Source organism: Macaca nemestrina, chromosome 20, assembly GCF_043159975.1.
Source record: "Macaca nemestrina isolate mMacNem1 chromosome 20, mMacNem.hap1, whole genome shotgun sequence".
NCBI lineage: Eukaryota > Metazoa > Chordata > Mammalia > Primates > Cercopithecidae > Macaca > Macaca nemestrina.
In genome coordinates this window covers 8,919,097-8,944,041 of record NC_092144.1, presented here as the reverse complement: position 1 = coordinate 8,944,041, position 24,945 = coordinate 8,919,097, and the positions used below count along the sequence as shown (strand labels likewise).

General features: G+C 41.4%; 1 protein-coding gene and 1 long non-coding RNA gene across 5 annotated transcripts in view; one reads left to right on the top strand and one right to left on the bottom strand.

The window, feature by feature from the left end:
• LOC105479939 (zinc finger protein 560) overlaps nucleotides 1-2,256 on the top strand; it is a 35,893-nt gene extending 33,637 nt beyond the window's left edge. For all 4 annotated transcript variants that reach the window (XM_011738378.3, XM_071087617.1, XM_071087616.1 and 1 more), the window contains one exon: nucleotides 294-2,256. In XM_011738378.3, coding sequence (XP_011736680.2) covers nucleotides 294-2,057 — 1,764 coding nt within the window. In that variant the 3' untranslated portion in view covers nucleotides 2,058-2,256. The remainder of the gene's footprint in view (nucleotides 1-293) is intronic.
• A 3,569-nt stretch (nucleotides 2,257-5,825) lies between these two features.
• Nucleotides 5,826-24,904, bottom strand: LOC139360437 (uncharacterized). Its single transcript, XR_011617829.1, has 3 exons — nucleotides 24,744-24,904; nucleotides 14,806-14,950; nucleotides 5,826-10,448 (listed from the first exon to the last, which is right to left on the bottom strand). It is a non-coding gene; the product is annotated as an uncharacterized lncRNA (long non-coding RNA).
• Nucleotides 24,905-24,945: the final 41 nt, after the last annotated feature.

Below are 24,945 nucleotides of genomic sequence, written 5' to 3'. Positions count from 1 at the left end.
AGGTTGGTACTTAAGACTTCCCATGAATGTTCATTGTGACATGTATAACTAGACATTTAAGTTTTTAAAATAACTTCATGAAAAGCTATACGAATCTTTCGAAGATTAGAGCAGATGGCATAGGATTCTTACAGTAGGGTTCCATTATTGAAGTTGAAGGAAATCCAAAGGGTAGGAATTATATGCATGTTATAAAAGTGGCAAAATAATAATTATCATGTTTCTTAGATGAGTAGTATCTATTAATAAGTCTGCTGAAATGCTTCCTTTATTGTTCATTCCTGTGTTAACAGGCAAGAAACCAAAATGGAGAGGAACTCTATGACTGTAATCAATGTGGAGATGTCTTCTGTAAACATTCATGCCTTAAGACCAACGTGAGTACTCACAATAGAGAGAACACGTCTGAATGTATTCAGTATGCAAAAGACCTCCTTTCTCTGTACAATAAAACTTCTACCATAAGGAAAGTTTCTGTGTTCAGTAAGCGTGGAAAATCTTTCAGCCTGATTTTAAATGTTCAGGTCCAGAGAAAGTGTATACAAGACAAATCCTTTGAATGCATTGACTATGGGAAAGCCTTTGTTCATCAATCACACCTTGAAGCACACAGGAAAACTCAGAGTGGAGAAAAACTCTATGAATGGAAGCAATGTGGGGAAGCATTTACTCACTCCACAAGCCATGCTGTAAATGTTGAAACACACATTATTAAAAACTCCTATGAATGTAAGGAATGTGGAAAAGATTTTAGATATCCTACCCACCTTAATAATCACGTGCAAACCCACATTGGGATAAAACCTTATAAATGTAAGCACTGTGGCAAAACCTTCACTGTGCCATCAGGCTTTCTTGAACATGTACGAACTCACACTGGAGAGAAGCCCTATGGGTGTAAGGAATGTGGTAAAGCCTTTGGTACATCTGCAGGCCTTATTGAACATATAAGATGTCACGCCAGAGAGAAAACCTTTAAATGTGAACACTGTGGGAAGGCCTTTATTTCTCACCCATCTCTTTTTGGACATTTGAGAGTTCATAATGGAGAGAAGCCATATGAGCATAAGGAATATGGGAAGGCCTTTGGTACATCCTCAGGTGTTACTGAAGATAGAAGAAGTAACACAGGACAGAAACGCTTTGATTGTGACCAGTGTGGGAAAGTCTTTGTTTCTTTCTCATCTCTTTTTGCTCATTTGAGAACTCACACTGGAGAGAAACCTTTTAAGTGTTACAAATGTGGGAAACCATTGACCTCTTCTGCCTATCTTCGTATTCATATGCAAACTCACACAGAAGAGAGACTCTATCAGTGTAAGAAATGTGGGAAAACTTTCGCTAAGTGCTCATATCTTACCAAACATTTACGAACACATGCTGGAGAGAAACCCTATGAATGTATGAAATGTGGGAAAGCCTTCACTGAGCGCTCATACCTTACTAAACATTTACGAAGACACAGTGGAGAGAAGCCATATGAATGTAAGAAATGTGGAAAAGCCTTCACAGAACGCTCAGACCTTACTAAACATTTACGAAGAAGACACACTGGAGACAAGCCCTATGAATATAAGGAGTGTGGGAAAGCCTTTGTTGTCTCCTCCAGTCTAGTTGATCATTTAAGAACTCACACTGGATATAAACCCTATAAATGTAATGCATGTGAAAAAGCTTACAGTAGGTCTTGTGTACTAACTCAACACTTAAAAACTCATGCTGCAGAGAAGACCTCTGAATGTAACACATGTGGAAAATCCTTTCGAAATTCCTTGTGCTTTCATGATCGCTTAAGAACTCGCACTGAAATAAAACCCTATAAATGTAAGGACTGTGGGAAAGTCTTCACTTGTCATTCAGATCTTACTAATCATGTGCGAATTCACACTGGAGAGAAGCCCTATAAATGTAAGGAATGTGGGAAGGCCTTCCGTACATCCTCAGGACGTATTCAACATTTAAGAACTCATATGGGAGAGAAATCCTTTGAATGTGACCAGTGTGGGAAAGCCTTTGCTTCTTTCTCAGCTCGTATTGCACATTTGAAAATACACTAGAGAGAAGCCCTATGGATGTGAAGAATGTGGAAAAACCTTTGCTGTTTCCTCAAGCCTAACTGAACATGTAAAAATTCACGGGAGAGAGTAACACTGTCAATGTAAGGAATGTGAGAAAGCCTAAACACTTGAATCTTTCTAGACATGTACAACCTCACACTGTAGAGAAACCCTATAAATGTAAGGGGTGTGGGAAAACATAGTTCTTCTCTCTCTTTTTTTTTTTTTTTTTTTTTTTTTGAGACAGAGTCTCACTTGGTCACCAGGCTGGAGTGCAGTGGTGTGATTCTTGGCTCTCTGTAACCTCCGCCTCCTAAGTTCAAGCGATTCTCCTGCTTTAGCCTCCCGAATAGCTGGGATTACAGGCATGCACCACCACACCTGACTAATTTTTTATATTTTTGGTAGAGACAGAATTTCACCATGTTTGCCAAGCTGGTCTAGAACTCCTGACCTCACGTTGGATCATGTGCTTCGGCCTCCCAAAATGCTGGGATTACAGGTGTGAGCCACTGCACCTGGCATTCTCATCTTACTGAACATGTAAAAACACCATGGAGAGAAACCATTTTTTTGAGATGAAGTCTCGCAGCCCAGGCTGGAGTGAAGTGGTGTGATCTTGGCTCACTGCAACCTCTGCCTCCCGGGTTCAAGCCATTCTCCTGCCTCAGCCTCTCAAGTAGCTAGGATTATAGGCATACACCACTGCACCTGGCTGATTTTTTGTATTTTTAGTAGAGACGGGGTTTCAACATGTTGGCCAAGCTGGTCTTGAACTCCTGACCTCAGGTAATCTGCCCGCCTTGGCATATCAAAGTAGTAGAATTACAGGCGTGAGCCACTGTGCCTGCCAAGAAACCCATTTTATGTAAGGAATGAGGAAAATCCTTTTGGAAGTGCATGTGCCTTAATAGTCACATTGTAATTCACACTGGTGAGAAAACATCAATGTAAGCACTGTGTCAAAGTGCTCATTTGTCCCTGTTCACTTCAAAGATAGGAAAGAACTTACACTCTGAAGATGCTCCATAAAGTTAAAGGCATGTGGGAGAACTGTTGGAATCTGTTGACAGTGCACTGTGTAAGAGTTCACTCTGAAGCTGTACAATGTTAGAAACATAGAACGCTGGCCAGATGCGGTGGCTCATGCCTATAATCTCAGCACTTTGGAAGGCTGAGGCAGGTGAATCAGGAGGTCAAGAGATCAAGACCATCCAGGCCAACATGGTGAAACTTCGTGTCTACTAAAAATACAAAAATAAGCTGGGTGTGGTGGCGTGCCTCTGTAATCCCAGCTACTCGAGAGGCTGAGACAGGAGAGTCGCTTGAATCAGGGAGGCAGAAGTTGTAGTTAGCCAAGATCGCACCACTGCACTCCAGCCTGGTGACCAAGCGAGACTCTGTCTCAAAAAAAAAAACAAAAAAAACAAAAAACTTTCACTGTTTCCTTGGGTTCTTGCAATGGAGGTAAGGAGCTAAACCCTTTCAATGTAAGATATGTTTGTGTAAGATGTTCAGAAGTTGTATTTTTGTCAAATACTTTGGTGTTTACCTGTAATTTCACAGTGGAGAAAAACTTCTGATGAAGGTAATAAATGTAGGAAAGTAATTTTTTATATTCTTCCTTTAGTGAATATGAGGGGCATTCACACTTACAAGAAACTGAGCATGCCTGGAACATCAGAATTCCTTCCCTGAAACCTGTCAAAGACATGGCTTTCTGGGTGGTTCTATAGAACTATTTTGGAAGTTTCTCATACCCTGCTGCTCATTCCTAGCATGGTATGTCTTTCTCCTATAGCAACACCACTCTAGTTGCTATACATCCTGTGGGTTACAACTGACCTAAAGTGGGCCTTCAGGATTCAGACAATCCTGTTTTAGCAGCGTGGATTCTCTTTTTGGTTTGTCGTATTCTTAGACATGGTCCACCTGTAGTGGCTCACACTGGCCAAGGTAAAGGTTATGATATAGTTTGAAAATGTAGAAATACTCTTGTTCCTCTTTTCAAACCTGATCTTTTCAGATAAATAGGGTTGAAGAAGGGTCTGAGTGGAGAAAGGGTGAACTAACAGATAGTAACTTAAGATACCGTGATTTCATGGCCATGGAGGGAGACCCATAACCCTTCACCTGGAGAGGTGGAAACTCTTGTACTATCAGGCAGTGCAGAGAGGTGGTGGGAACCACGAATGTTGTCTTTGATGCCACTGTTTGGCAAAGCAATCATATATGCCTGACTCAGTTAACTGCTATGATTGGCAGTATGACCCGTTTCTGGGTCTTCATTTTGCCCTTGTGCTACGAAAACAGAAAAAAGTCCTGTGAACATGGATGATCATGGTATTCTACTGTGCTTGACACCATCACTGGCACTTCCTGAATGTGGCCCTGGGATCCACACACACACACACACACACACACACACACACACACACACGCTGCATAACCAGGTTCCATTCTGAGTGGTATAAATTTAAATATTTCTGTTACATCATGTACAGCCATTAAGGCTGTTGTTTCTTGGTGATTCTTTCTGTGGTTCTTAATCCAACCAGTGTAATGGTAATCCAGAGCTTCAGGTAAGTTTACCAGTCCTGAATCAGCTGGTTTTAATAGCTCATGCCTGTAATCCCAGCACTTCAGGAGGTCAAGTCAGGCAGATCACTTGGGCCCAGGAGTTCAAGACCAGCCTGGGCAACATGGCAAAACCCTATCTCTACAAAAAATACAAAGATTAGCCTAGTGCAATAGCATGTGCCTGTAGTCCAACCTACTCAGGAGTCTCACTGACCCCCATGAGGTGATGGCTCCAGTGAGCTGTGATCGTGCCATTGGACTCCAACCTGGGTGACAGAGTGAGGCCTTGTCTCAAAAACAAAACAAAAAACAAAACCTGAATCGAGGTCCATGCATTTTCATGTTACATGTTTTCTTATGAAGAGGAATGGGGTTTAGAATGGTTCTCTTGTGGTATGAGTGTGATTGTTTGGCCCATCTTTGTTGTGTTTAACTGTTGCCATTGACACAAAAGATGTAGATTAGTCTTAATTGCCTTATGTGACTTCTGTCACTTCATAATGTCCTTAGATGCCATCCTGATTGTCTCAAATAAGACCTATAGGTTTTTCCTGAAGCTTTTTCACAGTTGCTGGAGTATGAGCACTTGTGGGTCATAGGCGAGGTCAATACTGTAGGTTGGCCTCATCCTAGTGCTTGGACTAATAGTGATGTATCACTAAGAAATGATACCCTAGTCTCATAGCCTAGAAATTGTCTAGTTTCAGAGGCCGATTTCCTTTTTTTTTTTTTTTTTAGAAGCTGATTTCCGATTGTCTATATAAAGTCACTTGATCTTTGTATACTGAATTTTACTAGAAGCCTTGTTCAACATTCTTTTTTTTTTTTTTTTTTTTGAGATGGAGTCTCGCTCTGTTCCCCAGGCTGGAGTGCAGTGGCGTGATCTCCACTCACTGCAAGCTCCGCCTCCCGGGTTCACAGCATTCTGCCTCAGCCTCCCGAGTAGCTGGGACTACAGGCGCCTGCCACTGCACCCGGCTAGTTTTTGTATTTTTAGTAGAGACGGGGTTTCACCGTGTTAGCCAGGATGGTCTCGATCTCCTGACCTCGTGATCTGCCCGTCTCGGCCTCCCAAAGTGCTGGGATTACAGGCGTGAGCCACTGCGCCCAGCCTAACATTCTTTAACATCCTAGTTTTATGTATTGTTTTTGAGTTTTCCACATAGGCATTCATATTATCTGTAATTGACAGTTTAATTTTTCCACTTGTAACCTTCAATAACTTATGTCTTGTCTAGGCAGAAAAGACTAGAATAATAACTAGAGGTAGTAAAACAAGCATACTTTTATTTCTAATCCTAATGGCAGATGTTTTTCATCATTACTAATCACTGTATTGGTTGCTGTCGATTTTTAAAAGGTCGAGGCTTTTTTCTACTTCTCATTGTTTAGGGAGTCTTTCCCATGAATAGCTTAAGAATTTATTGAATGCTTTCCCCTGATTCCTCTTTGATGATCTTGCCTTACTCAGAAAATTCAAGTACCTAGGACTGACTGTACCTGCTGTTGATAGATAATATTTAAACGTGTAAGTAAATGGATTTTTTTTTTTTTAATGTGGAAAGATAACTGATTGACAGTTCAATGTTATATCATCCTTGTAATTCCAGAAAAATGCAGTTTGAGTATAATGGATTAACTTTTTTTTTTTTTTGGCTAGACTATTTTATATACCTATAGTGTAAAGATTTAAAAAATATATTAGTAGAAAATATTACATTGGCATGTAATATTTGCCAAGACCAGGTCGGTCATGGAGACCACAATCCAGTGGCACTAGAGGAATAAAGACACAGACACAGAAACAGAGTGCAAAGTGGGATCAGGGGCTAACAGCCTTTAGAGCTGAGAGCCTCGAACAGAGTTTGACCCACCTATTTATTGACAGCCCATGATAAACATCATTTCGGCAGTTTATAGATTAACTGAAAGTATTCTTTAAGGAGAACAAAGGGACAGGCTCTGGCTTGTTATCTGCAGCAGGAACTTGTCCTTAAGGCACAGATTGCTCATGCCATTGTTTGTGGTTTAGGAACACCTGGAGCGGCTTTGTGCCCTGGGTGAGCCAGGTGTTCCTTGCTCTCATTCCGGTGAACCAGCAACCTCCAGTGTGTGTGTCATAACCATCACGAGCATGTCACAGTGCTGCAGAGATCTTGTTTATGATGTTTCTCATGGCCTGTTTATGGCCAGACTTGGGGCCTATTCCCAGCATGTCCCCCTTTTTGTTTTTCCAGGGCAATAAAAGCAAAGGCAGCTTTATCACAATGAGCTACTTCTTGCAGGAGTTGCATCTGCAGACTACACAAAGACCAACAACACAGATTAATAGCCCAACCATCATAGAAATCACAGAGCCTCCAAGTGTTTTTATCCATTTTGTAGGATTTATGGCTGCCAATCCATCTGCAGTTCCTTTAAGCACTCCAGTTCCTGGCGTTAAGGTCAGGTGTGCCTGGGATGCTTGAAATATTTGTTCTCTTAATTTTGCAACATCCAAAGACAAGTTTGTAGAGTGTCCTTCCAGATGCTTTTTTTATTTCCCATTCATGCTCTGATTCATTATAAGGGTGAGGAGTGATACAAAAGTCAGAAGTATTACAGTTGCATTTCAGCTGCATTCTATAATCCAATCTCACAGCCATATTACAGTTGGTCTGAGACCATTGATTTGATTAACTATCTTTTGGTCTATTGTGAGAGTTCCACAGCAAAGTAGAATTCTTTTGCCATTTATTTACAAAATCTGCTGTCTGTACTGATGAATGTAGTGCAACTCCAGCTAACACATCAGTAGCTGTGACAGCGATCAGTCCCATAATAATAAAGATTAAAGTAGCAATGAAACACTGAGAGCCTCTCAGAATTTTCTGAAGAATTTCAGTAATAATATGTACAGAGGGAGAGGCTTCCCAAGGATGGGAAGGCTTCACCAGTAACCATACTCCTTCTCAAGCTCTCACTACTAGGATAGAATGATTAGTATTAAACAAGGAAGAGTTCACACAAGAGAACAATCTACCTTCCTGGCAAGTTACATGATAATTAGGGGTGTCAAACTTTAGATTGCCCATTACAAACAGGAAAGGAGGGCGAACACAACCTTGTATCCAAATTTTATTGTTTTCAACAAGTTCTAAAATGTAACTAGGATTATATTGTGATGGCATAGTATATTTTCCTTCCCAAATTTTGATCTTATCAAGAGCCATTAATAGTTTCCACAAATCCTTAAGTTTAGCTCTGACAGTGGCCCATATCATTTGAGGTTGAGGTGCCACTATACCGCCATGTTTCCAGATAATAGGAACTCTTGCCGTACTTCTTATCATTTCTACCTTCCAATTGTTTTGTTCAGACCAGCTGAACATAGTGTGGCTGCCGCACCCAGACTGAGAGGTGCAATTCATGCTAAACATCCCCTTGGGGGACCAATCAATAATGATTCCAGAGGAATTGTGCAGCACCTCTGCCTGTCCTGCAATGCAGTCTTCCCAAATGAGTACCTTCATTTTTTTCTGACCAGGTCCAATCCTGTTTACAAATAGGTTTTTGAGGGCAGTATGTCTCAATTAGAGGAGCAGATTCATTATGGTAAATACTGAGACCAGAAAGCATGTGTAACTGTGCCATAGAGTGATTATGTCCAGGGATTATTGCCAGCCAAGTGTGATAGCGAGGGGGTAGACAACTAATGGCCTTTCCTGAACAGATGGGCAGATATTTAAATCCTAAAGAAATAATCATAGCAATTCCTTCCTCATGTGGGTGAGATGGGCCTCTATCTGTAGGACTGGGCATTCAAGAGCTATTATTAGTGTAAACTTTCACTGGGGGGTCCAGCTAAGTTACAGGCCATAGAAGTGGTGGAAAAGGTAAATATGCCCAGTGAGTATAATTGTTCTCTGTGTCAGCCCTTGCTGAAGGAATATTCATGTCAGTGGTGATCACCGCTATCATTAAATTACTCATTGTGACTGGTTGTCCTGCTTTCCTCAGATTTTCTTCCGCCATCTGTGACAGCTTCTTGATCTGTCCCCAGGTAGGTGGCTGCATTTGATGAGTGTTGCTCATGACAGGGTTCATCCTCAGCCTCAACTTGGACAACATTGCCATGGTGGGTCTTTGGGATCCTCCCAAAACCTCTTCCTGGGTATCTAAGATGGCTCCGAGTAGGGCTTTAGATGTCTTGATGGCACCCAAATTGGCTGTTGACTGGGTCTTGGAGAAACACAAGCATAATCTCTCACCCATGTTATTATTTTACCTGTTTCCCAACCTTATGTTACCGGGTCTTTCCACCAAACTCGTTGTTCCACTTCTGTGTTGGTAGAAGGGCTGAGGCAGGGCCTGCTTGTCTGACATAATGTAAAAGAGTCTTGGAACATGTCCTAGGTTGAGGGTCTAAAACCCCTCATGGCCTATAGAACACTAAGCTCTGTGCCTAAGGGTGGAAGGCTGCCCCACTACACTACAGTCTAAGCCCAGGGCATAAAACCCCTTGTAGCTCATAAATCGATTGTACCTTGAGTTAGAAGAACCTATTCTCCATTATCTCAAGTAGCAGAGCATATGCTAAACCATCACAGCTACGCTTGATGCACCACTACCTTTCTACCCCGATGTCCTCATGTCCTCACCTGTCTACCCCCATGTCTGCACGTCCTCACCACCTGATTCTTTGTTTGATCACCAATAAATAGTGTGGGCTCCCAGAGCTCAGGGCCTTCACAGCCTCCATACTAGTGTTGGGCCCCCTGGACCCACCCTATGCACTCTGAACTTGTCTCATTCCTTTGACTCCACCAGACTTCATAGCCCCCACAGCCTGGTGTTGGGTCTCATCACCCCAACATAGTAGGGCTTTATATGTCTCGATGGCACCCAAATTGGCTGTTGATTCGATCCTTTAGGAACACAAGCATAACCTCTGCCCCATATTATTACCTGTTTACCAACCTTTTGTTATGGGGTCTTTCCACCAAACCCATTGTTCCACTTCTGCCTTTGTAGCTGTCTTCTGTAAATGTTTTTCAGCTGCTGATAACAATCAGCCTTCAGGCAAGCTCAGAATATTTAAAGTTAATAATGCTAGATTTAGTTGCATGTGTGGAGTCCTATAGTCACTGTCTCCCCCTTTCTGTTTTTGCAACTGCTGTTTTAGGGAGAGATTCATTCTTTCCACTATGGCTTGTCCTTGAGAATTATATGGGATACCGGTAATGTGTTCAATATTCCATATAGAGAAAATTGTAGCTAGAGCTTGACTAGTATAGCTTAGCGCATTATCTTTTTTTTTTTTTTTTTTTTTGAGAGGGAGTCTCGCTCTGTCGCTGAGGCTGGAGTGCAGTGGCACGATCTCTGCTCACTGCAAGCTCCTCCTCCCAGGCTCAGGCCATTCTCCTGCCTCAGCCTGCTGAGCAGCTGGGACTACAGGTGCCCGCCACCACGACTGGCTAATTTTTTGTATTTGTAGTAGAGACAGGGTTTCACTGTGTTAGCCAGGATGGTCTCAATCTGCTCACCTTGTGATCCGCCCGCCTTGGTCTCCCAAAGTGCTGGGATTACAGGTGTGAGCCACCGCGCCCAGCGGCATTATCTGTTTTAATAGAAGCTGGAATGCCCATCACCGCAAAACACTGCAAAAGGTGATGTTTAACACAGGCAGAAGACTCTCCTGATTGGCATATAGCCCAAAGTGAGAAAAGGTGTCCACACATACACGTACATAAGCTAGTCTCCCAAACAAAGGAACGTGTGTGACATCCATTTGCCAAAGAGAATTAGGTTCCAATCCTTGAGGATTAACTCCTGTAAAAGATGAGAAATGCACCATTTTGCAAGTTAGGCATCGCTGGATAATAGCTTTAGCTTCTTTCCAGGTAATGCTATATCTGCGTTTGAGACCGGAGACATTAACATGGGTTAAATTGTGAAAGTGTCTAGCATTAGATATTGCAGTAGCAACTAGGCAATCAACTATTTGATTCCCTGCAGTCAAAGGTCCTGGAAGAGGTATATGAGCCCTAATGTGAGTGATGTAAAAAGGGTGCATTCTGATCCTAACCACTGTTTGCAATTGGGTAAATAAAGTCATTAGTTGCTGATCTGTGTGGAATCGTAGCTGAGAATTTTTAACTGTGTAGAATGAACCACATATGAAGAATCAGAAGTCACATTAATAGGCATATTAAAAGCAGTCAATGCCTCAATTACAGCCTCAAGCTCTGCTTTTTGAGCTGAAGTATAGGGTGTCTGAAAAACTTTACCTTTCAATCCAGAATAAGAGGTTTTACTGTTACTATACCCATCTGTGAAGACATTCTCCGCACCTTCAATTGGTTTGAATTTAGTTATTTTAGGGAGAATCCAATTAGTTAATTTCAAAAATTGAAACAGTTTCATGTTAGGAAAATGGTTATTGAGAATACCCATAAAGTCAGCTAAATATGTTTGACAAACAAGACTATTTATAAAAGCTTGCTGTATTTGTGTCTTTGTGAGAGGAACAATAATTTTTTCAGAATCATATCCATGTAATTTAACAATCTGAGTTCTCCCATTTCCTATCATAGTAGCAATTTGATCCAAATAAGGAGTCAAAGTCTGTAGATCAGTATGTGGAAGGAAAAGCCACTCTACAAGATCTTGCTCTTGAACAATAATACCAGTAAGTGAATGATTTGGAAAAATTAGCAAATCTAGAGTATTCTCTGGATCTATTCTATTTATTTGGGCCTTATGGACTTGCTTTTCACTTAGCTGCAGCTGTGCCTCAGCTTCTTTTGTTAATTGCTGAGGGCTTGTGACACTAGGATCTCCTCTAAGGACAGAAAACAGATTACTCATGGCATAAGTCAGAATGCCTAGAGCAGGCTGTGTCCAATTAATATACCCTAGTAATTTTTGAAAGTCTGATTCAATGTTTTCAGTTGATCCCTACATATGGCTACTTTCTGTGGCACTATTGTGGTGTCATCTACTAAGGTCCCCAAGTAGGAGTAAGGAGGAGTAGTCTGAATTTTGTCAGGAGCTATAATTAAACTGGCATGAGAAATTGAATTTTGCAAATGATCATAACATTAGAGTAATATTTCTGGAGTGGGGGAAGCACAAAGAATATAATCCACATAATGAATAATGTAACACTGTGAAAATCTTTATGAGTAGGTTCAATTGCTTGCCCTATGTAAGTCTGGCAAATTGTTGGACTGTTTAACATGCCTTGTGGCAACACTTTCCAATTAAAATGCTTAGCAGGCTGCAGGCTGTTTACCGCAGGAATTGTAAATACAAACCGTTCACAGTCCTGATGAGCTAAACGGATAGTAAAGAAACAAGTCTTTGAAATCTTTGAGTATTAAAGGCCAATTTTTTTTGGAATCAGCAGGAGAAGGCAGTCCTGGCTGTAATGCCCCCATAGGTTATATAACTGAATTAATTGCCCTTAAGTCAGTTAACATTCTCCATTTACCTGGTTGTGTCTTAATTACGAAAACTGGGGAATTCCAAGGGGAGAGGATTTGAGCTATATGTCCCTTTTGAAGCTGTTCTTTGACTAGTTCATTTAAAACCTCCAGTTTCTCTTTACTCAGCGGCCACTGTTCTATCCATATTGGCTTGTCTGTCAGCCATTTTAACGGGATGGGCTCTGGAGGCTTAACAATGGCCGCCATCAAAAATGGTATCCTAAGCCTTGGCGGGAACTTTGTCTTTCTGCTTGAAGAGTTTCCTTCAAATCTTGCATAGTTTTTCCTAGTCCCATACCAGGAACATAGCCCATTTCATGTATCATATGTTGACTTTGAGGCTGCATAATTGCTCAGGAATTAGAACTTGTGCTTCCCAATGTTGTAATAAATTTATAGGGGGAGAGCCCCCATAAATTTATAGGTATAGAAGTTATAATTGGTTGAATAGTCCCAGGTTGTCCATCGGGCCCTTCACAATGCAAAATATAAGTATTCTGATATACTTCAGGGGCTTTATCAACTCCAACTATGTTAAATTGAGCAGGTTGAATTGGCCATGTGGACAGCCAGTGTAGAGAAATGATTGAAATGTCTGCTCCTGTATCTACCAAACCTGTAAATTTATTTCCTTGAATAGTTATTTCACAGGTAGGATAGTTATCAGTAATTTGATTTACCCAGTAGGCGGCTCTCCCTTGTTTATTTGTACTGCCAAATACCCTTGTTCTTTTAGTTTCACTTTTTCCTAGTCCCCCATATGGTAAAATCAGAAGCTGCACTATATGCTGTCCCAGCTCTGCCTTTTAAGGAACGGAGGTAGATATAACGATTTGAATTTCCCCATTACAATCCAAATCAATTACTCCTGTATGAACCTGCACTCCTTTTAAACTAGATCTTCCCAGAAGTAGTCCTATCGTTCCTGCTGGCAGAGGTCTGCAGACTCCTGTTGGTACTTTCTGTGTCGGCTTTCCAGGCCATAGACTCATAGCCCTGGTGAAACACAGATCTACTGTGGCACTACCAGCTGTGGCGGGGGACAAGCATTGTACAGGAGTGAGGGAGTGACCTGAGCCAGGAATGCCCTGGTTTGACATGTGGCCTGGGACGGGCCCCTCATGGCATTTCTCGAAATCGGGTTTCCGTCCTTATCAAATTTAGAATGACACTGATTGGCCAAAGGCTTTCCTTTTTACACTTCAGGTGTAGACCTGGTTCAGCAGTTTTCTTTTTTCCATCAAAGGGGGGTTGGACCCTCTGATTTTTTCTACATTCTCTCTTTGTATGCCCATGTTTCCCACAGTAGAAACAAGCTCCAGGAAATGGAACATTTCCTTTACCCACTCTCAGCCCTGCCATGGCTTGCACTAACAGAGTAGCTTTATGCAGATTACCTCCAATACTGTCACAGGCCTTGATATAATTAACTAAATGTGCTTTCCCTCTAATAGGTCACACAACAGCCTGGCACTCAGGATTAGCATTGTCAAAAGCTAATAACAGCAACACTATATCCTGAGCAGTCGAATCTGCAATCACCTTTTTAAGAGACTCCTGTAACTGAGCTATAAAATCTGCATAAGGTTCTTTTGGCCCCTGCTTAACAGCACTAAAAGAAGGGTATTGTTCTCCACCTGAAGATTTTTTTTTTCCCAAGCTCTAATGCACACTCCTGTAAGCTGATCTATAGCATCATCCTGCATGATTACTTGTGCGTCTAATGCAGCCCAGCCACTGACTCCCAAAAGTTAGTCTGTAGTTATATTAATTGGAGGTTGAACTTGTGCATTGCAGGCAGCTTGAGTAGAAGCTTCATCTTCATCTTCCACCAGGTCTTAAACTGTAAAAATTGAGCAGAAGCCAGACAGGCTTGAGTAAGAGAGTCCCAATCAATGGGAATCATCTGACTGGAGGTAGCAACATTCTTTAACAGACCCATCATGAAAGGAGAACCTGGTCCATACTGATTGATAGCCTGTTTAAACTCTTTCAGTAATTTAAAGGGAAAAGGCTCAAATGTAGCCCTAACATTCCCCTGTTGACCTGGGGGGTGTATCCTAACAGGGATCTCCAAGCCTCTAAATCACCTTCTCTTCTAGCTTGCTGAATTCCTGCCTGAATAGAACTGAGGGCAGTCACTTGGGGTGCTGCTCGAACAGTTCCTGGGGAGACTATTTTTTGCTCAGTGTCCTCCAGAAAAGAAATATCCAGAGGGTCAGGCCATTCTTTATCTTCAAGGTATTGAGGGGGTGCCAAGGAGCAGGGACAAGCTTCCCCTTCTTGGGTTTCTTTAAGCGGTTGACAAATCTGTTCTTTTATCTCTTCTGCAACATTATCACACTCCCCCTCTTCTTTGTCTCCTTCCTCCTCCTCCTCAGTGTGAAAAGGTTCCAAGGTGGAATGAATCAGAGACCACACTGACCAGACAGTTATAGGAATATCCTCAGCACCATCTTTATATGCCTTTTTCAGTGCGCTGCCTACCTTCTCGCAGACCTCTACATCCATAGTTCCTCGGTTCGGAAACCAGAGGCAATATTTCTCTACCGCACTAAAAAGCTGCATAAGTCGGCTAGTGCTAACTTTCACTCCTCCTTTTCTGAGGAGCTGCCAAAGCAGACTCAAATAAGCCTCGTGCCTACTCGACCCTTGTCCCATTGTTACCCTGATGCTTCCGAGCTCCCCTTCTTACTCACCACGGGGATTGCTTAAGAGTACTCGGGTGTCCTCCAGCATAGTTCCACGTTCTCCAACCATCGCTCTTCAACCCGGATTCGAGCCCCATGTTTGGGCGCCACTTGCTGAGACCAGCTCGGTCATGGAGACCCCAACCCAGCGGCGCTAGAGGAATAAAGACACAGACACAGAAACAGAGTGCAAAGTAGGATCGGGGGGCTAACAGCCTTCAGAGCTGAGAGCCTCAAACAGAGTTTGACCCACCTATTTACTGACAGTAAGCTCGTGAAAAACATTGTTTCTGCAGTTTATAGATTAACTGAGCAGATTCTTTATGGAGAACAAAGGGACAGGCTCTTGCTTGTTATCTGCAGCAGGAACATGTCCTTAAGGCACAGATTGTTCATGGCATTGTTTGTGGTTTAGGAATGCCTTCAGCAGTTTTCTGCCCTGGGTGGGCCAGGTTTTCCTTGCCTTCATTCCAGTGAACCAGCAACCTCCAGTGTATGCATCATAGCCACCACGAGCATGTCACAGTGCTGCAGAGATCTTGTTTATGAAGTTTCTCATGGCATGTTTATGGCCAGGCTTGGGGCCTGTTCCAAGCGATACTCTTTTCTTAGTCTATCATTGCCTGTTTTTTGTATGAAGGTTGGCGTATTTTCTCCTTTCCTTAGGCATATGGTACTTTCTTATTACAAGCATTATCAGTCACAATTCACTGGCAGAATCAGCTGAATCTGGATTACTTGTTGCCATTGTTATGGGATTTTATTTTCATGTTTTGGAACGAATTCAAAGCATGGACTCAATTATTTTTATATTTTGTAGGCACTAGTAAGGTTTGCAATTTCATCTTTTTAAAATTTTTATTCTTTCCCAATTTCATCTTAAGTGTGTTTTGGCAAGAGTTATTTTTATAGGCAGTTTTGTATTTTAAAATTTATACTCAACGTTTATAGTATTTTCTGATATTTTAAGTATTTGTGGCTTTTGCTGTTACATACCTTTTGCATACACTTTTCATTCCTGATATCATTTCCTTGTGCCTTTTCTCCTTTATGAAAAACATTAATATTGCTGGAATTTGCTTAGTTTTGTTAATTCCTTTCAAAATAAATGGGTTTGATTAGTATATTTTTGGTTTGATTTCTGTAGTAAAGTTGTGCTGACATAACAAATTATCATAGGATGACTTAAGCAACAGGAAATTAATTTCCTCAGTGTTATGGAGGCTGTAAATGTTTTCAGGGTGCCAGCATGGTTAGTTTTTGGTGAGGGCATCTTCTTGGCCTGTAGAGTGTTGCTTTCTCATTATTTCTCATTCTGCTGGCTCTCCTTTGGCTGACAGAGCCAACTCTCTCATGTCTCTTCTTTATAAGGTACTAATACTATCATGAGAGCCCCATCCTCATGATCTCATCCAACCCTAATTACCTCTAGAAGCCCCCATATGCAAATATAAACACCTTAGGAGTTGGGATTCAAAGACATGAACATTGTGGTGGAAGGAGGGTATACACAGTTCAGTCTGTAGTGTTCTATTTTGTTGGTTTCTATTTTTAATTTTTCCTTCCATTGTAGTACATTATTTTTTCTGACCTTTAGGTTCACGGCATACACGTGCATGTTTGTAACATGGGTAAATTGTGTGTTGCTGGGGTTTGTGATATGAATGATCTGTCACCCAAGTGGTAAGCATAGTATCCCATAGGTAGTTTTTCAACCCTCTCCTCCTCCCCCAGTCTCCCCCCTACCACCCCCAGTAGTCTCCAGTGTCTGTTGTTCCCATATTTGTATCTATGAGTACTTGCTTAACTCTCAGTTACAAATGAGAACATGTAGTATTTAGTTTTCTGTTCCTGTGTTAATCTGTTTAGGATGATGGCCTCCAACTTAATCCATGTTGCTGCAGCAGATATGATCTTGTTCTTTTTTATGGCTGCATAGTATTCCATAGTGTATATGTACTATGTTTGCTTTATCCATTCCACTGTTGATTGACATCTAGGTTGATTCCATGTCTTTGCTATTGTGAATATTGCTGTGATTAATATATGAGTGTATGTGTCTATTTGATAGAAAAATCTATTTTCTTTTGGGTATATACCCAGTAATGGGATTGCTGGTTAGAGTGGCTTTGTTATAAGTTCTTTTGAGAAGTCTCCACACTACTCTCCACAGTACATTTCAACCAACAGTGTATAAATGTTCCCTTTTCTCTGCATCCTCGCCAACATGTTTTTTGACTTTTAAATAGTAGCCGTTATGACTGGTGTGAGATGGTATCTCATTGTGGTTTTGATTTGCATTTCTTTAATGATTAGTAATGAGCATTTTTTCCTATGTTTATTTTTTCCTATGTTTATTCCTATGTCTTCTTTTGGAATGTGTTTCAGCATGTGGTGTGGGATAGTGGATACAGTATCTTTTCCCTCCAGAAAACATGGCTAGTTTTTGTAGTACTACATATTGATAAACTGTCCTTGACTTACTGATTTGAAATTCCATGTCTATTAAACTATAAATTCCTATGTATACCTGTATCTGATTCTAGACTCTATGCCAGTAATACATTTATTTATGCCAAGATCAAAATCATAATATTTTCATTGCTTGTGGTCTCCTTAAGGGAATTTTTTTTTTTTTTTGAGACAGAGTCTTGCTCTGTCACCCAGGCTGGAGTTCAGTGGTGCCATCTCGGCTCACTGCAAGCTCTGCTACCTGGGTTCACACCATTCTTCTGCCTCAGCCTCCCAAGTAGCTGGGACTACAGGTGCCTGCCACCATGCCCGGCTAATTTTTTTGTATTTTTACTAGAGACGGGGTTTCACTGTGTTAGCCAGGATGATCTCGATCTCCTGACCTTGTGATCCGCCCGCTTTGGCCTCCCAAAGTGCTGGGATTACATGCGTGAGCCACTGCGCCTGGTCTCCTTAAGGGACTTAAATCTTTTTTTTTTTTTTGAGAGAGAGAGTCTCGCCCTGTTGCCCAGGGTGGAATGCAGTGGCATGATCTCAGCTCACTGCAGCCTCCACCTCCTGGGTTCATGCGATTCTCCTGCCTCAGCTTCCCAAGTAGCTGGGATTACAGGCATGTGCCACCACACCTGGCTAATTTTTTGTATTTTTAGTAGAGACGGGGTTTCACCATGTTAGCCAGGATGGTCTTGATCTCCTGACCTTGTGATCCACCTGCCTCGGCCTCCCAAAGTGATGGGATTACAGGCGTGAGCCACACACCCGGCCGGGACTTATATCTTAATGAAGAGAAAACAAGAGAAAAGGATAGGGGTTGAGATACTGAAACATTAATTTTAGGTAAGGGGAGTTGGTCCTCCAAATATATAGTAATTTCAGCCAGGTGGACATGAAAATAAATATCTCAGGCCGGGCATGGTGGCTCATGCCTATAATCTCAGCACATTGGGAGGCTGAGGCAAGCAGATCACTTTGAGTTTAGGAGTTCGAGACCAGCCTGGGCAACATGGTGAAAGCCTGTCTCCACTAAAAATACAAAAATTAGCCCTGCATAGTGATGCACACCTGTAATTCCAGTTACTTGGGAGGCTGAGGCACAATAATCATCTGAACCCAGGAGGCAGAGGTTGCATTGAGCTGAAATTGCACCACTCCAGCTTTGGTGATGGAGTGAGACTCTGTCTCAAAAAAAAGAAAAAGAAAACAAAAGAAATATCTCAGAGCATTTCACAGAGGTCAACACATTTGAAGAGGTGAGGCAACTTTTAAAGCTGTACTGGTCATAGAGCAAAGTGAACATGGAGTCAGACTGCTAGAGTACACATCTTGGTTCTGCCTCTTGCTATGTAATTTTGTAGAAGTTAAATTGCCTCTCTTGCCTCAGTCTGATCTTCTGTGTGAACTGGATGAATTTTATAATAAGCTGCCTGATTTGGTATTGTAAGAGTCAAGTAAGTGAATACATCCACTCAAATATGGTAAGGTACTTAGTAAGATTAAATTAGTCCCGGGTAATGATATTTTAAAGAAAACACATTTGTATGCAAATCTTCTAAATAAAATTTCTAGCAAAATTAATCCAGTTATGACTTTAGGATTGCAAGAATGGCTTATTATCAGGACTGTTTTCAACACAATTAATTACTACAATTGAGAGAGAGGAAAGTATTGTGAAGAAAGATGAAAAATTCCACATCCATTTGGAATTTAAAAAGTAAGTGAGCAAGGAAAAGAAAATGAATCCAGTGTGGAATAGAGAAGTTTATCTACTGATGTGATTTTTTAAGTAGGAAATCCTGAGGAATCCACTAAACTATTAAAACTGATAAACAAGTTCAACAAGGTTACAGGTAACAAAATCAACATAGAAAACTCAGTTGTATTTATGTATACTATCATGGCACAAGCCAAAAATGAAATTAGAAAACAATTCTGGCTGGGCGTAGTGGCTCACGCCTGTAATCCCAGCACTTTGGGAGGATGAGGCAGGTGGATTGCCTGAGGTCAGGAGCTTGAGACCAGCCTGGCCAACATGGTGAAACCCCGTCTCTATTAAAAATACAAAAAAAAAAAATTAGCTGGGCGTGGTGGCGCGTGCTTGTAGTCCCAGCTACTCAGGAGGCTGAGGCAGGAGAGTCGCTTGAACCCAGGAGGTGGAGGTTGCAGTGAGCTGAGGTGGCACCATAGAACTCCAGCCTGGGCAACAAGAGCGAAACTTCAACTCCAAAAAAAAAAAAAAAAAAAAAAAGAAAAGAAAAGAATTCCATTTATTGTAGTATTAAAATAATAAAATACTTGGGAATAAATTTGATAAAAGATGTGCGAGACTTACATACTGAATACTACAAAATGTTGATAAAGAAGACCAAAAGTAATGGAAAGTCACCCATGTTCATGGATTAGAATACTTACTATTATTTTTGAGACGGAGTCTTGCTCTGTTCCCCAAGCTGGAATACACTGGTACAATCTCAGCTCACTGCAACCTCTGCCTCTGGGTTCAAGCAATTCTCCTGCCTTAGTCTTCCGAGAAGCTGGGATTACAGGCATGTGCCACCATGCCCAACTAATTTTTGTGTTTTTATTAGATATGGGGTTTCACCATGTTGGCCAGGCTGGTCTCGAACTCCTGACCTCAAGTGATCTGCCCACCTTGGCCTCTCAAAGTGCTGGGATTATAGGCGTGAGCCACCACACCTGACCAAGAATACTTAATATTATTTTTAAGATGGCAGTACTCTCTAAGTTGGTCTATAGATTAAACATAATCCCTATCAAAATTCCAGATGGTGACAGAGTCTTTGGTTTACTCAACTATAGTCAAGTTCCTTAACCTTTTCTTAGGCCCATGTGTACACTTTTGTAAACTGAGTTTTAGCAAGAACCCTGCTAAGTCAGTACAGCAAGAACCTACCACCCTCAGTATCAGATCACCCTTGATAGCTGATCAGGTTACTGGTTCTCTACTATCTACCAATTACAGGCCAAGTGATCAGACATCATGTTAGGTCAGTTTATTCACCATCCTCCATACCCCTGCTATTCCTCTTAGCAATTTTCCATTCACTGACCTTTACTCTTTAACTTGGCTATAAATTCCGATTTGCTCATGCTATAGTATTCAGAGTTAGCCTACTCTATCACCTCCACTGCAAAATCCTACTGCAGTGGTCCCTATACCTAACGTGATGGTACTGAGTAAAGTCTGCCTTACTATGCTTTAAGAAGTTCCATTTATTATTATTTTTTAAATTTAGCACTGGCTTCATAGCAGAAATTGACAGGCTTATCATAAAGTTTATATAGAAATGAAAACAACACCAAATAGCCAAAACAGCCTTGAAAAAGAGGAACACAGTTGAAGGAGTCACACTTTTGGATTTCAAAAAGTGCTACAAAATTGTAGTAATCAAAACAACGTGGCACTGGCTTAAGGATAAACATACAGATTAATGGAATAGAATGGAGAGTCCAGAAGTAAGCCCTCACATACATGGTCAGTGGATCTACAAGGCTGCCAGGGTAATTCAATGAAGAATGAAAAGAATGTTTTCAACAAATGGTTCTGGGAAAAACTGACACCATACTGCAAAAGAATGCATTTGGGCTTTTACTTTACATACATACAAAAGTTAATGAATACCACATTGGGGATTAAGTTAAAAAAATTAAAATATTTAAAAAACCCACAAAAGTTAGCTGACAATGGATCAAAGACCTAAACATGTAAGACCTACAATAATTCCCAGAAGTATAGGGAGAAAGTGTCATGATACTGGATTTAGTAATGTTTTCTTAGGTGCAGTATCAAAAACATTGTGAACAAAAAATTTTCAACATTAAACTCATATTTCAGAAGACACATCAATATTATGTATTTTAGTATTCTAAAATATTCCATCAAGAAAGAGAAGGAAAACCCATTGAGAGAAAGTATTTGTAAATCATACATATGATAAGGACCTCTCTTCAGAATATATAAAGAACTCTTGCAACTCAATGAAAATTTTTTTTTAAGATGGAGTTTTGCTCTTGTTGCCCAAGTTGGATTGCATTGGCGCCATCCCAGCTCACCGCAACCTCCGCCTCCTGGGTTCAAGCGATTCTCTTGCCTTGGCCTCCCGAATAGCTGAAATTACAGGCATGTGCCACCATGCCTGGCTAATTTTTGTATTTTTAGTAGCGTCAGGGTTTCTCCATGTTGGTCAGGCTGGTCTCAAACTCCCAGCCTCAGGTGATTTGCCTGCCTCGGCCTCCCAAAGTGCTGGGATTACAGACATGAGCCACTGCACCCAGACTTTTATTTTTTTTTTCAAAACAGAGTCTGGCTCTATCACCCAGACTGGAGTACAGTGGCATAATCTTGGCTGACTGCAACCTCTGCCTCCCGGGTTCAAGTGATTCTCCTGCCTCAGCCTCCCGAGTAGCTGGGATTACAGGTGTGTGCCACCACGCCTGGGTGATTTTTGTATCTTTTATGATGTTGGCCAGGCTGGTCTTGAACTTCTGGCCTCAAGTGATCTGTCCGCCTCAGCCTCCCAAATTGCTAGGATTACAAGCCACCGTGCCTGGGCAGAAACCAAATTTTAAAAGGGGCAAAGGATTTGAACAGAAATTTCTCCAAAGAAGCATACAAATGGCTAACAAAGCACATTAAATTATGCTCAACATCACTAGTCTTAGGGAAATACAAGTCAAAATCATGAGATATCACTTCACACCACTAACACGGTTAACATGAAAAAGACTAAAGTGTTGGCAGGGACGTAGAGAAGTTGGAGGCCTCATATATTTCTGGTGGAAATGTAAAACAGTTCTGCCCCTTTCAGAAACAGTGTGGCAGCTCTTCAAATTCTTAAATAGATGGTTACTGCATGGCTCAGCAATTCCATTCCCAGATATATACTCTAGAGAAATAAAAACCAGCTGGGCATGGCTTATGCCTCGGTGGAGGCCGAGGCGGGCAGGTCACTTGAGCTTAGGAGTTTGAGACCAGCCTGAGCAAAACCCTGTCTCTATAAAAAATACAAAAATTAGCTGGGTGTGGTGGCTTATACCTGTGGTCCCAGCTACTCAGGAGGTTGAGGTGGGAGGATTGCTTGAGCCTAGGAAGTAGAGGCTGCAGTGAGCCATGATCTCTCAAAACAAAAAATAAAAGCCAATATGCACAAAAAGATACATGTGAATTTTCATAGCAGCATTAATCACGACACCCCCAAAGTGGAAACAACTCAAATGTCCATCAACTGAAGACAAATCATAAATGGTATATACATAGAATGGAATATCATTCAGCGATAAAATAGAATGATCTAGGCTATAATATAGATGAACCTTGAAAAACAGGCTAAGTGAAAAAAGTTATTCACAAAAGATTGTATGATTTTAGGGCATGGTGGCTCACGCCTATAACCCCAGCACTCTTGGAGGCTGAGGCAGGACTACCTGAGCCCAGGAGTTCGAGATCAGCCTGTGCAACATAGTGAGACCCTGTCTATACAAAAATAAAAATTAAAAAATTTTATGATTATATCCATATGAAATGTCTACAAAAGAAAAATCTGTAGTGATAAAGTAGGTTTGTGGTTCCCTGGAGCTTAAAGAGGAGGTAAATGGATTTTCCCATTCAAAGATTTCTTTTAGTGTGATGAAAATGTTCCAAAATTATGTTTGAACAACACTGTGAATGTACTAAAAAATATTGAATTATATAGCTTTAAGTGGGTGAACTGTGTTTGTTATATATGAATTGTATCTCAATAAAGCTGGTCTAAAAACCAAAAGGGAAAATCATGATAATAGCTATATCTTGGAAGCATAAAAATTTAATGTCTATTAAGCATTTAGGGTAGTAAGACATAAAAAGCAGCTACCACCAGGTGCGGTGGCTCACGCCAGCACTTTCGGAGGCCAAGGTGGACAGATCACCTGAGGTTAGGAGTTTGAGACCAGCCTGGCTAACATGGCAAAACCCCATCTCTAAAAAAAAAAAAAATACAAAAATTAGCTGAGTGTGGTGGTGTGTGCCTGTAATCCCCGCTACTCGGGAGGCTGAGAAAGGAGAATCCCTAGACCCCAGAAGGTGGACGTTGCAGTGAGCCGAGATTGTACCACTTTATTCCAGCCTGAGTGACAGAGCAAGACTATCTCAAAAACAAACAAACAAGCTACCATTATTATTTTTTACCATGGAATATTATTAGTTGATATAAAACCAGTGGAATGAAAAGATTATGATCTTGATATTGGCATAAGTAAATGTATCACTGGCACAGAGTCTAGAATCAGATACAGGTATACATAGGAATTTATAGTTTAATAGACATGGAATTTCAAATCAGTAAGTCAAGGACAGTTTATCAATATGTGGTACTACAATAATTAGCCATGTTTCTGGAGGGAAAAGATACTGTATCCACTATCCCACACCACATGCTGAAACACATTCCATGAGCATGAAAGATTTCAATGTTTTTAAAGTAATATGCTGCAGAAGAAAATTAGAAAATCTATATGTAATCTAGAGTTTATGGAGACATCTTAATGCAAGAGAGGAAACTTAAAAAAAGAAAATCCTTTTTTAGATGAAAAATTAACTGCAAAATAGTTATCAATTCAATAGATTCATAACATATTTGATAATGTACGTGAACAGTTCTTCATGTTAGTAAAACAGTTTTCAAAATAACTTCATTAACTCCAGAAAGGCCACCCACTACAAACCACAGCAAAAATTATTTCTGGAGAAACTACAATCACTCCTGCAGAAGTGGATGTCTGATATCAGCGCTATTTTACAACGCCGTATGGGAGGCCCTGGAACTCACGATAAGATCTCAGAAAACATATTCAAAGAAAAAAAAATCAACATTTACAAAAAGTATCAGCATACTGAAAACACAAAGGAATCAACGATTAGAATTTAGCATGGTGTCCAGACAAATGAAATAAGGGGAAATATTGGCCTGAAGTTGAGCTGGGCCCGGTGCCGTGGTGCACGCCTGTAATCCCAGCCTTTTGGGAGGCCAAGGCCGGATGATCGCTTGAGCCCAGGAGTTTCAGATCAGCCTGGGCAACATACCTCATATCTGGGGGAAAAAAAAAATTAACCAGGGTGGTGGCTTGCGCCTGTAGTCCCAGCTACTCGGGAGGCTGAGGCGGGATGATCGCGTGGGCCCAGGAGTTTTGCCCTACAGCACGCCAGCCTGGACTACACAGTGAGACCCTCTCTCCAAAAAAAAAAAAAAAAAACCCCAAAAAACTAGATTGAATGAATGGAGGAGATAGGTCATATCATGGACTGGCAGGTTTATCAACGGAAGAATCATTTTGAGGGTGCTAGGAACGTGGGAGGAGGTGAAAAGAAAAGCTTTTGGTGAGCATTGTGCGCATCCTGTGGGGGAGCCCCCACCTCGAACTTTGCCAACACCACCGACCCCACCCTAGGTATGGGCCCCGTCCGCAGGCCTGGTTCTAACCTCAGCCTTGTGCTCTGGGCCCCTTTTGGCCTCCATCCCTCAAGCTGAGCCGACTCCAAGGTCTCCAAGGCGTCTCCGTAGCCATGGGGAGTAAACCAGAATCTCTGCCTGAGGACGTTCAGCTTGGCTGAGGTTGCAGTCCCCAAGCTCTCTTCCAGGTTTGAGGCTGGAGGCGGAAGTGACGTCAGCGGAGCGCTGCTGT